General features: G+C 34.0%; 1 protein-coding gene across 1 annotated transcript; it reads right to left on the reverse strand.

Annotated features, from left to right (window-relative positions):
• Positions 1 to 1,050: 1,050 nt before the first annotated feature.
• LOC121266406 (ras-related protein RABE1c-like) lies at positions 1,051 to 5,626 on the reverse strand. The gene is made up of 9 exons (XM_041170222.1): positions 5,368 to 5,626; positions 5,154 to 5,258; positions 3,900 to 3,972; positions 3,699 to 3,799; positions 2,968 to 3,033; positions 2,654 to 2,751; positions 2,510 to 2,572; positions 2,319 to 2,411; positions 1,051 to 1,324 (listed from the first exon to the last, which is right to left on the reverse strand). Exons 2-9 carry the CDS (start codon positions 5,224 to 5,226, stop codon positions 1,241 to 1,243), a joined length of 651 nt encoding a protein of 216 aa, XP_041026156.1. The 5' UTR covers positions 5,227 to 5,258; positions 5,368 to 5,626; the 3' UTR covers positions 1,051 to 1,240.
• Positions 5,627 to 13,348: the final 7,722 nt, after the last annotated feature.

Below are 13,348 nucleotides of genomic sequence, written 5' to 3' on the forward strand. Positions count from 1 at the left end.
TAAGAACCAAGGATGCATTGGAATTGGTATTATAGTAAGGAACTGGGAAGCTAAAGTTATAGCTACTATGAGGAAGAAAAGATCCTTCTTTCTTGATCCCCAATTGGCAGAAGCAAATGGTGCTCTTCAAGCAATCTTGTTTGGATTGGAACTGGGACTCAGTAATATCATCTTGGAGGGTGAGTCATTGCAAGTTATTCAAGCTATCTCTGAGGATGAGGAGAGTTTGACCAGCACAGGATTGCTTATAGGGGACATCAAGTCTAAGTTACTTTGTTTTGAAAGATTGTCGTCAAACCATGTCAAAAGATAAGCAAATTTAGTTACTCATAATTTAGCTAAAGCTGCTCTTTTTTTTTTTTATTATTATTATTATTTATGATACATGGAGAGGGGGGATTCGATCCTTGATTCTCTTAGTGAGAAACCAAGTTGTTGCCAATTGATCTTCTTGCATCTAATGTATTGTTGATTTGGAGAATTTTCCACCATGTATTCTTTCCTTGCTTTAAAGGAATTGAGAAATAAAACTATCTTCCTCTAAAATAAAATAAAATAAAATAAAAAAAACTTAAGACATCAATATTTAGTTTTCTGGTAATAATCTTCCTTCAGAAAAAGAAACTTGAATTTGCATCATTTTATAAAATTAACATCTTTATTTTAATAGCATTCCCTAGTACATGACTAGTGATATTAAAGTAATTTTCACAACAGTATATATTATCAATTATTTTCAGACAAATGATTGAAGTAGTCCTTATGGCTCAGGCAATTACCAATAGATATATCCTCGTGCTTTCAGTTCTATCTTGTATACTTAAAGAAGCTATTTTCTTTAGCAGTCGGGCAACTTCTTACCTCCCTGTTTTCAAGAAACAGAGGAAGACGTTGCCATAGAAAAAAAAAAATCACGGGAAAATCATGGTTCAGGGGACCTCGACCAACGCCAATAGAAGACGGGCAGGCTGCTGCTAATCAACTCCAAACATTAGAATTCGGAATGGCAATTAAATAATTGCTCTTTAGATCTATCGGGCTCAAGAAGAATAATGATAAATGAACTATTATATAATTGATTTCGGAGAAGTCATGGATCTACCATTCACGCCCAACTCAGTGATCATGAAATAAATAGAGCAATACAGGCACCAAAGACAGTCATAGCAAAATTAAGTTTTTCCCACCAAATTGGTTGTCTTAAATGTATACTTGTGATCCCCATTTGAACACGATACGTTTAAGATCCACAGCAAGCTGATTTTTGGGCAGCTTGAGCAGCCCCTGCTGAGGCGTCTGGTTGGTTAATCTTAATTGTCTGTGGCTGAAAAGATACCAACAAAGAAAACTCAGTTAGATAAAATTACGAGAGGGTCAGTTCAACTGGGCAAGTATTTAAGGCTTGCAGAGTTTTGCTACTTGTGAACCTGGTGTGTCAACATACCACTTGTTGCCAGACCCATTGTAATTACAAAAAAGTTAGATTACCAATATTTTTTCATCATTGTGACCCAGATCAGTGGTGTGTTGTATATGTCAAAAATTAGGTGTCAATTGTTCCCAGAAACACAGATAATCCCACATATTCCTCTCTCTACCCATTAAAAACTCTCAGCAGCTCTCCTCCCTCCCTCACTCCCACTCCTCCCCTTCCCTCATTCCCCTCCCTCCTCCCTCCCTTTCTCCCACAAGGTAAATATGTTGTTTTCTTATCATTTTCTTTCCTTTTTCTCTTTGGAAGGTTGGCACCAGATCTACTTCTTCTGGCTTCCCCACTGATGCATGCGCCTCACCATTGCAATGGCAAGCCATCAATCACCACATCCGGCATCCATTCTACAATTTCCACCTGTATGTGAACCACATGTGCCATCTCAAGCAAGCCCGTGTCCCACCCATGGCCACCCAATATAATCCAGGCTCACTCCACAACCAATCTTACTTATTTCCTTAGTCTTGAGAGTTCACAAGCTCCCTGACCCAAAGCTGATGCAGTAAAGCTATCAAACTACCATCTCACAGCAATTTGCAGTAGTGTGCTCCTCTACAGTGGTTTCTTGACGCAACAAACAAACTAAAGTAACCCATAAAACATTATGAAGCGTTTCAGCAACCACCTCAATGGTGGCCCCTTTCTTAACATCTTGGCCAAGAAAATATGGGATCCGACAGAGCCAATAAATTATTTCTATCCTTGTTCTTATTAATACCTAGTTTTTCTAAAAATATAAAAAAAAGAAAACCTTGGCCACGCAAAGAAAACACATTTACAAATAATCTATTTTTCATCATTTGAGACTTCAAAGTTTGAATTATACCTCAGCCCTTGAGTCAGTATCAGCCAGTCTTTGCTTAATATCCCTAGCTATTGAAAAGAAAACCTCTTCCACGTTCAAATTTGTCTTTGCACTCTGTCAATCACGAGCTTTTCAGCACAAAAAGAATGAAGAAACAAAAGACAACAACAACTATTTCTGTAAGTTTAACATAAGCAACAAATGTTACTCACCGTCTCAAAGAACTTGATGCCATATTCATCAGCGAGAGCTTGGCCCTTTGAAGTAGGAACAGCCTGGAAATAAGGTCTATGTCAAGTGAACATCGATAACAGTCAGGGAAAACTAAAACACAGAGAAACAGAGAGAGGGCGGACCCTTTTGCTTTCATCCATGTCAGCCTTGTTACCAATCAGTATCTTGTTGACATTGTCAGAAGCATGCTGTTCAATGTTACGAATCCAATTCCTAATGTCTGAATGTGAAAAGAAATCATTTGAATAATAATTTACAATCAGGACATTAAAGTATCCACCATTGATTGAGCAAAGGAAGCTCCTCAGATCCACTACTGTATAAAATTCAATGGAAAGGAATCTATACAATTTAAGAAATTCAGTACAGCAGAAGGGTCATCAATATAATCACGGCATTCTAAACTTCAGATAATAATGGTGAAGAAAGACATTACTGTTAAAAGATGACTCGTCAGTGACATCATAAACTAGCAAAATACCCATGGCTCCGCGATAGTAAGCTGCAGAACATAAGAATAGTCAGTCAGGCTTCTGACACTTAAATCATGAAATCTATTACTTGGAACTAAGTTAAAAAAATTAATTATCAATTACAGACAAAGCTCAAGTTATTTATGTCCAGGCGAGTATTATCTTTGAACAAATGATACCGCAAAAAATGAAAACGCTACGATATCTAAGCAAACACGGCTCCAAATACAATTGAGCAAATTCACATACACTCGCCCCTCAACAATACTACCATATTATAAGGCTCAAGTACTTTACAGTATATCCACATAACAGTATAAGCCTTGAGATCATTCTTTAGAGGACATGGCAATTACAAAGTAAGCCTATTGCTGAAAAGTTGAGTTAACCATTACAACTCCAATTTGATAGATAATTCAAACACCATAGGCTCCTATTAGACATAGCATAACACTCTTTGATTGCTCTACAAAAACAGATTGTTTGTATACATATGAAAATAACCACAATGTGAGCTTTGAAAATCACTGTTTTGCCAACTTAGATTTATAAACTCAACTCTTTCAAAACTTTTGACAACCCCAAAAAATTCCAATACAAAACTGCACTACCCATAATGTGGTAAAGACCATAAAATAGAATAAGAGTGCATTTACAATCCTATTCAATATCACTTTTAAGGCTGGAGACTAACCAGTCGTAATCGTTCGAAAACGCTCTTGACCAGCAGTATCCCAAATTTGAAGTTTAATTCGTTTTCCATCAAGCTCTATTGTCCTTATCTTAAAATCAATTCTGTCAAATAAAATCCAACCAAGTGTCATCAGAAGCTAATTACATTGAAAAAAAAAAAAAAAAAAAACTTCCTAAACAGATAGGATTGGAAAACACTTACCCAATTGTTGTAATAAAACTGGTAGTAAATGATCCATCCGAGAAACGCAAAAGAAGGCAACTCTTACCCACACCTGCCACATCACACAAGGAGGTACACTATAAGTTAATACAAGGATACTTGTGAGGAGCAAAGATTCAAATTAATATTTGTCGGTTCTCATGCAGCAGTCATCAGAGTTGGTCACAGTGTTGGTTAAGTTGCATAAAAGCCGCCTAAAGCCTAGGCACAAAGTGCAAAGAGTATCTGATTGAATAAAAGCGCACATTTTTAATTAATGATGTACACGAAATTTTTTTCATAAAAGACAATAAAAGGGGTTTTAAAAAATCAAGAGTAGTATATTTAGCATATTAACTCAATTTGTTAGAGTTTATGCAGCATGACAATCAACTTATTAACTAATCATGTAAAATTTAAACATGGCATTTTATTTTTGATGAATATAAAATTCTCGTGTTTTAAATATACATAATTGTCATAACCACAATATTTGATAGTCATAATAAATGAAATATGGTTGAATCTACAAAACCAATCTTTTATTTTTTTTCAAAAAGTTACAAAAGCACACTTTAAGATCACCAAAAAAAGGCTAAAAAACATGCTTAATGTGCCTGTTTGTAAATGCACTTTGCTTTTGGTAAGCGAATCGCTTTGGCCTTTGTGCTTAAACGTGCTTTTACAAACATTGGTTTGTTGAACTAGTGAAATGCCACAATCAACTCCAGCCTAATAACAAAGCGCCCCGCATTCGCATTATTGGAAAATATCATAAATGGAATTATAATTCTGTCAAAATCAACCCTCAATCTAACAGCATCTACACACGTCTCTCAAGCACTAACTCTCGCTCCTCAGTAACCTTTCAATTGCACCACGTTAAAATCTAATGAGGCTCTTTTGGACTAAATTGCCAACTCAATAGTACCTAACATGTATACTCATTTTAAAAATCCAAGTGAAAGAAAATTACATAAACATACAATTAGCCTTCCCCAAACAATTAATTTTAAATCCATTTCACACCGCATATCAAGGATACACATTATTTCCTAACAAAAAGGACCGCAACCAGAGTTTGAAATTGAAAATAAACAGAAAAATTGGTGATAAGCGTGCACATGTAGCTCAAACCCAAATTTTTCGTTAATTTTCATATGTAATAGACTTGCGAAAAAAAAAAGGCGTAATCTCCGAACCAAGCAATGAAGCAAAGGATAGATTCCGAAGGGTACAAATGTAAAATCGTACCGCTGTCGCCAATCAGGAGGAGCTTTATGAGGTAATCATAATCAGCCCGAGCTCTAGCAGGTGGAGCAGCCATTGAAAATTACCACCAAAGTCGAGAAGCAAACCCTAGAGTAAATAATAAAATAAACAAGGAAGAAAAAGTTGAAAGGAAACAAAAAAAAAAATTGAATTCAAGTTTGAAAACACGAAGGATTAATGTATAAAAGGGCAATACCAGATCGATCGGGAGGAAGGGGAAGAGGAAGAGTGAGATCCAAGGAAACGAGAGGAAAGAGGAGGGAAACGCCTCTGCTTGGTACCTTAGCACCGGTCGGCCGTTGAAGAAAAACAAAAACAGAAACAACTATCGGGGAGCGAAAAGTTTGGCGAGACGGGTGCGTTTCGGTATTTCAAGGTGTGGGAGAGGACATGTAGCCGTACGATTATGGTGCTTTGCGGTATGGGCCTATCCGACGTCCCATAATGGAGCCGTTGAGTAGGATGCAATTGGCTACGTTTCCGTTTAGGAGCGGTGCTTTCTTTGAGTATTAAATATGAGTAGCGCTACATCTACACAATTATATTTTTATTTTTATTTATAAAATTTATTTTGTTATTTTTTTTAAAAAATTTAAATTTTATAATTTTCAACGTATCAATAATTGACATGTAAAATAAATAAATTTATTTTTTTAAGTATATTTAGTATTTTTTATTAAATATTAATGCAAGTACATGATGCAGAAATTTGAGATCTAAATTTTATCTAAATTTTAAAATTTAAAGTGAAAGTTATCCACGAAAAAATATGTTGTAGGAATTTATTTGTAATTCAGCAAGTACAACATACCATTCATATAATTCAAATTTGATTTATATGATTCAAATTTTATTTTTTTTTAAACCAAATTATGTCAAATAAGTGAGTTGTTATCTTTTTATCCATGTCGACTTGAAATAGAGTTTTTATTTATTTAGCATTTGATATTGTTTGTAACATTCGTATGACTAATAATAAATGTTATAAAATTTATTATATGTCTATCTCTTTTTTCATTTTAGATTTTAAAATTCAAACAAAAACTTTAGACTTTAGAGGATCCAATTCATCTAAATAATGGGAGAAAATAAAATTTGAAATTTTGAAAGTGGAGAGGTGGAGTTGAAAAGTTTGAATATGATTTTTTAAAAGTATATTTGTTTTTGAGTTTATACAAATTGTACTAGGCCTATTGGGCGGGCCCCCACATCTGGCCGACTTGACCCATCCATTCGCCCCCACATCCACCCACATACAATTTGGCTAATAGGTTTTAATATGACCATTTGAAATGCCAAGAGACTGGTGCCAGGTTGGGCCTTAGGCCCACTCAGGTTTCACCTGTCTGCCCAGTCTTGTATATAAAATAATATATGTTAAAAAAACCCTAACTATAAATACTATTTTTTGTTTCTCTTCTCTCATTTCTCTTATGCCCACTCAAGGCAGCCATCCTCCCTCTCTCTTCACTTCTCTTCTCTTCTTCGAGTTCTCTCATTTTCTGTTCTCTTATCCCCTTCCTTTCATTGCCTCAATGGCTGTCATCGTCCTCTCATCTCTCTCATTTCTCTTTTTCTTCCTCTTTCGTTCTTCTCCTCCTCTTCTAAGCCGGAATCTCTCCGTTGTCATGGGTGACGATCAAGTCGTAGTCTACGACGATAAGACCACAACTGGTTGTGGATCTCTACGACCCAGCAGACCATTGTTGTCGTCATAAATATGTAAGTTAAAGACCTATGGCTATGATTTTGGGTCTGAGAGTTTTATGACCCACGACTACTCACGTTTTAATTGGATACTAATTAAATGAAAAGTTAAATTATATATTTTTTTAGAGATGTGAAGATGTTTGGTTTGATTTAAAAATAAATAAATTGATAAATTCTCTTTCACCAAACATGGCCAAAGTTGGAGTTTGGGAAGTGGGATTGAGGGTTGGTTGGTTGAATTTTGGAGTTGGAGTTTTGCATGTTTTGAGAAGCATAATGTTGAATTTGGAGTGAAATTTTGGACTTTATGAAGACTTATTGGTTTGAAGTCTTCGGACAATGGACTTGGTGGTCCGTTGGATGACTTGGAGTATTTCATATTATGTGAATAGTAGTTAAGTACTTTGAGTTAAGATATTTTATTGAGTTTTGATAAAGGAGAGTGAAAAAATTGAATAAAAATATTATAAATATAAAAACTTATTTGAATATAATTTTTTAATATTATTTTTATTTTGAAGTTTCAAAAAGTTGTATTGATTTTTTTTTTTAATTTGTAAAAGTTGTAATGAATAAGTAATGATTAAATGAAAAAATTGAAGATTTAAAATTGAAAAATATTGTGTTTGGGTGATGTTTGAGAAGAAAATTGTGAAAAATTCACAGAATTTTTCATCACATCTCATTATCCGAACGTACCCAAAACTTTTTAGAATATAATATATATATATATATATATATTTGCTTTTTTGGTAATCGTAGATGTTTTGTAGTTTTTTTTTCCCTTGAAACATAGATGTTAATTTGTAGTTATTCTAGTTCATTAGGTATATATTGTTTTACATTAATCAGACTTAATTATCTTAATTGTGCAACTAACAAAGTAAAAAGAAAAAAAGGAAGTAGCTTCCGGAATTTTTATTTATGTATGTATATATATATATATATATATATATACATAACGTCGAGTTGGGCTTGAAAGGCCTAAAGTTGGAAAATGGGCCTTAAAAGGTTTAGAATTGTGCGACGCATTCAAATTGGGTGGGGCCTAGGGTTGGGCTTCCCAACGTGAAAGAAATGCGAGGGAAATTAGGGTTGTATAAAAACCAGCCATCACAGACTTGAACCGGCTGCCAAAGTTCGAAATCGGTCGAAATTGGCAAAGAACTGGTCAGCCAACGGTAGAAAATTGATGAAACTAACTTCTGCCGATTCGGTCCCTGTTTAAACCAAATTCAAATGATCAAACCGGCCGATATATATATTATGTAAAATGACGTCATTTTACTTAAGTTAAACGACATCATTTTACACATACCATTTAGAAAATAAAATAAAATGAAACGATGTCGTTTGGTTTAACACACCAAACATCGTTGTTTGAATTTAGGGTTTAATTAATACCTCATTCCATCATTCTTCTTCTCCCGATTCTCCATTTCTCTTAGGCTCTCTCTCTCACAACGCACCACCATTCTCTCTCTCTCTCTCTCTCTCTCTCTCTCTCATCGCGACCTCTATTCTCTCGGCACTCTCTTATCGCGCCACCGTCAAGCCATCGACGAACCGAACGAAATCACGCTGAAACCAAGCATGCTAGTTTCTCCCCCTTAACAACCGGTTTTAAACATGTATAAAACCAGTCGATTTGGTTTTGATTTTGGGTGGGTGACGGACTCAAAAATTAGCATTCAAAAACTAGGTGTGACACCGAACCACATCTGCTGGTTTTCACACCTAAGGGAGATGACGGGCTCAAAAATTAGCATTATGCCCAAGCAGGAGCGAGGAGAGTGGCACCAACCCATGGGTGGGTAGTAACCCTAAATAGATGAAGTGCAATCACTCTAAAATCGAGGATAAATGAAAAAATAATTCAATCTATCATGCACTTTCTTTTTCTTTTCTCCATCAAAGAAAATCATGAGATTCTACCTGCCTTACTAAAGCTTATAAAAGTTGGAACTTAAAAGCAAAATAAAACAAAACTTTTAAATTAGAAAAATATTTAAACACTAAGCATCGTTTGTTTTCGCAGATAAGATGAAATGAATTGAGATTAAAGCTAAAAATCGAATAAAATATTGTTAGAATATATGTTTTTAATATTATTTTTGTTTTGAGATTTGAAAAAGTTGAATTATTTATTTTATTTTGTGTGAGAATTTAGAAAAATTATAATGATTAGATGAAATGAGAGGAGTTGTGAAAACAAACTAGATCTAAAAGAAAAAAGAAAAATAATAAATAGAAAAATTGTTAGGAGTGAGGGGGCTTTAACAGCCGTTTCTTTCTTCTAACCTTTAAGAGGAAGTCGTTCAATTCAGAATTTATGTTTGTTTATGTGTGAAAGCTCAATAACAAGCCCAATTCTTTATGAGTGAACGGTCATAAAATAATGTTTGTTTATCTTCCTCAATGACATCTTCGACTGCATTGAGCTGAGATTGATCCAAGCTCTTTTACTAAATGAACCAAAGCACGCGGCTGCATTCATTTTTATTTTACCTAATCAACTCATATATACTTTTTTATTTCCATTTCTACGAGCTACAGCTCTTAATTTTTTATATACATATACATATACAATATCTATATACACACACACATACGTGTGTGTGTGAAGAAAATGGGGCAAACCCGGGACCCAGATGATAAAATCGACTTATTTAATTATTGTAGGGCTCTACTTTTTTTTAATAGACTATACAAAATTAACACGCTTTAAAATTATATCTAACATTACTCTCTAACATATTAATAATCTTCTCAATAATTTGTTTTAACATGCATTAAATTGTCTGTAGGTTTGGAAATTCTCAAATGCAAACCCCAGCATAATCAATCAAATCAAGGATTGTGAGTTATATCTTTAATTTATTTGGTAAAATTTAAAATTTAATTTTTAAATCAAATTATACTACACGGAGTATATAGTATAAAGACTTTCAAATAGAATTATTCAATTCATTTTTTCCGCCTTCCATCTGAAAGTCTTTATACAAGGACGTTTAGCAAAAAAATGAATATGCAACTCTAAATATTTAATAGTAAAGGAGAAGAAGTGAATGATACACTTGGAACCTCTTTGCTTTTCTTTTCTAGGTATCAACTATCAATCCATGTCGGTTGCGTGGCCGAAATAATATTTGAGAACAAAAGCATGATTAATTACCTTTAAATATTCAACAAGATAAAAAGAAGTGCACGCCATCGTTTTGCTTTTGGAAAAAAAAAAATAATAATATCGTTACTGTTAAGAGAGATTTAAAAGATGAATTTAAGAAATTAATTAATACACGTGCTTAGTAAGTAATTTATTTAATTAAAATAAGATTGAAAAGTTGTATGGGAGATTGAACTCAATCAAATTTTTTAGTCTGATTTATAAAATTATCTAAAGGGTCTTGCTAACGGGCTTAAAAGTGGCTCTTCCCTATGTTATTTCCATCAACCAAAGCTAATGCATTCATTTCAAGATGACTCGTTACTATTATATACTTGCTGCATACCAGAAATTTTGCAGACTATGAATTCGGGTTTAAAAGCATATGATGAGCAAGGCATATGTCCAATTTCTTCATATGTATATGTATTTATTAGGCGCTAAGACTAATAGCTCCTGAGAGCTCACTCATGTAAGAGTTTTATTAAAATTTTATGTCTCACACACCCACAACCTAATGAATTTAAATTAGTTCAAATATTATCACTTAATTAATAAGCCACAGGGGGATAAGAATACCTCTAGATTTAGTCATAGTGGGATATGAATATCTTTATATTTCATGATAACCAGAAGTCTATAAATAGCAATAAGTGATTAAAGAGTTCTTACCTACAATATAATTGTGTCTCTAGCCATTGGGAGATACTTGGAGATGAAGTTGCTAGGGTGATCATTCTCTAATAGTCATATTAGATTCTTCATCAAGCTTTAGATGGAGAGAAATACGTCTTTTAACTGTTATTATTTTATTATCGTAAATCATAGAAAATTGAAAATCCAATTATTAAGGTTCGTATTAAAATATTTAACATGTGGTATCAGAGTTACATGTTATAAATATTCTATGGGTTCGATAAAATATAATATTGATGTAAATTTATAAATTGTGATTTGGTTTTATATATTCATGTATACCATATGTTTCGAATATAAACTTCATGTATTTATAAATTTTTGTATTGAGTATTAATCCATTCATGTGTTCTCGGCATGGAAGAGTTAAGAAAAATTTTGTATGGGGTTTCGGTTCAGGGAAAAACAATGAGGGAAGAGCTACTATGGGTTAGCGGCGGCATGAGGATGGTTGGTGTATCCTCTTCGGTAACTAGGGATGGGAGCTATCATCGATGGAGACTGTAGTGTTCTAGGATGGAGACTCCATCATGCCTCTATTTATTTTGTTCAGTTTATTTTTTTTTTTAAAAAAGGTGATAATGGTCCAAGAGGAGGTCGAAAACCTCTTCGCCAACATCTCTGTGGCGGAGTCGCGAAGGATTGAAAAGTTCAGTACGGGGACAACGTAGGGAAGAAAAAAAAAAAGAGAAATGGATAAAGGAGATGAACATCGGTGGCGGGAGGGGCCTGGGCATGCCTTGTCAGCATCTCCTCGCCGCCGACACCCACAACTACGCTTGGATATAGGTTAGAAACTTAGAAGGTGCGACAACTCAATGTTTAAGAAGAAGAAAAGACAGAGTCGGGTAGGGTTTCTTACACCCATTTTGAGTTTGGGCCCATAGTGGGTCAGGGCTCTGGCCCAATTCGAGAAACAAAGAATATCGGGCCAACATAGTGGGGCACAATTGTGGCCTAACCCGAGAGTAAATAAACAAAAAGAAAAAAGAAGAAAAGAAAAGAGAACTGAACCAGCAGCGGACCAGCACAGTGGGCCACAAACCCGAAAGTAAACAAAAACAAAATCTGAAATTTTATTCCTCTTATGTGCATGTTCTTACTGTTCAATAAATGCATGAATTATTTATTTGATTTTTTTGCTCTTATTTAAATTATTGTTATTATGCCATATATAATTGTTTATCCAACATAGAGCAAATGGTTTGCACTAAAATTAAGGAAAAGATTGGTTGCCTAAAAGTACAAGCTTTTTCGTAATTTTGGATCAAAGAATAATTAGACTCCATAGTAAGATAGGTATGATGGAGGGAATACTTTTGTATCAAAATCTACTCCCAAAGAAGGACTTTAATGATACTACTAGTTCATCCATTAAAGTAAAATTGGAGTGAACAATTTGTGTGTCAACATCTACTCCTAAAGGATTATTTTGATGACATTACTAGTTCATCCATTAAATTAAAGTTGTAGTGAATAATTTGTATATCAGAATTTACTCTCAAAGGAGAATTCTAGTTATATAACTAGTTCATCCACATAATTTAAGGTTAGAGGGAACACTTTATATGTCAAAGTTTATTCCCAAAAGGGAATTTTAATGATACAGCTAGTTCGTTCACAAAATTTAAAATTTGAGTGAATACTTTATATGTCAGAGTTTACTCCTAAATAAAAATTATGATGATATAGCTAGTTCATCCACAAAATTTAAACTAGAGGGAACATTTTGTATGTTGGGGTTCACCCCCAAAGGAGAGATCTCGATAACAATATTAGTTCATCCATAATGGTTTAAATTCTGTTATTATTTATGAGTGTCAAATTCAAAGCATTAATGTGATTAAAATATTTTTCTTGCAGTAAGTATACAAATATCTTTATAAAGTTTCCTATATAGAATGAACTCTAGTTTAGATAAACATGAGCATGTCAAATTTATACTAAGAGTTTTAGAGCCTGGTTTATCTATTTTAAATCTAACATTAATTATTATTGAGAATAGTGATATGAGTAAGCAAAGTACAATGTTTAAGAAGATTGAATTAATTACTACTTATCAAACTATAGGAATTTCTTAGTTTTGTACAAAATAATTTACTCCAGAAGCATTATTATTTCTGTAAAGGACGTGTTTAACACCATCAGTTACTTGAAAAATCTACAAAGAACAACCTGACGGCACAGGTTGCCCAAGATAGACTCCGATGCCTAAGTTAGAAAAGTAGTCTCAATATAATATCTTAATAACACTTAAAAGAGTATTTGTTACCTTCATGTACCATTTATAGATATGCACAGGAGCATTTCCAGGAAGTAGATAACCATCTGTTCCTTGTATTCATTTCTAATTATCTCGTAACCAGGGATGAGGAGATAATTGTTCTGATTTATAGAGGTTATTCATCTCAGGATAACTACTTTCATCTTGGAGCGTTATCACCTTGCGAATGATGTGGCCTGCCCAGTTGATATCGTGCTTCTGTGGGCTTTTGGACCACAGGCCTTGTAGGTCAACATAGCAAGTGGGCCTGCTTATGGGCTTGGTATCCAGAGGACTCAAATGTCCCCTCCAATTTCATTAAAGTAATGAGATATGAACAAG

This window comes from Juglans microcarpa x Juglans regia, chromosome 5D (assembly GCF_004785595.1).
Source record: "Juglans microcarpa x Juglans regia isolate MS1-56 chromosome 5D, Jm3101_v1.0, whole genome shotgun sequence".
Classification (NCBI taxonomy): domain Eukaryota; kingdom Viridiplantae; phylum Streptophyta; class Magnoliopsida; order Fagales; family Juglandaceae; genus Juglans; species Juglans microcarpa x Juglans regia.

What these genes read in the sequence shown, in the direction of transcription:
- LOC121266406 (XM_041170222.1), bottom strand. Translation starts at nt 5,226, where the DNA reads ATGGCTGCTCCACCTGCTAGAGCTCGGGCTGATTATGATTACCTCATA. An exon ending in CCTCCTGATTGGCGACAGCG is followed by an intron (nt 3,973 to 5,153) that starts GTACGATTTTAC and finishes GTGATGTGGCAG; the next exon opens with GTGTGGGTAAGAGTTGCCTT. An exon ending in ACATGGATGAAAGCAAAAGG is followed by an intron (nt 2,573 to 2,653) that starts GTCCGCCCTCTC and finishes CCTTATTTCCAG; the next exon opens with GCTGTTCCTACTTCAAAGGG.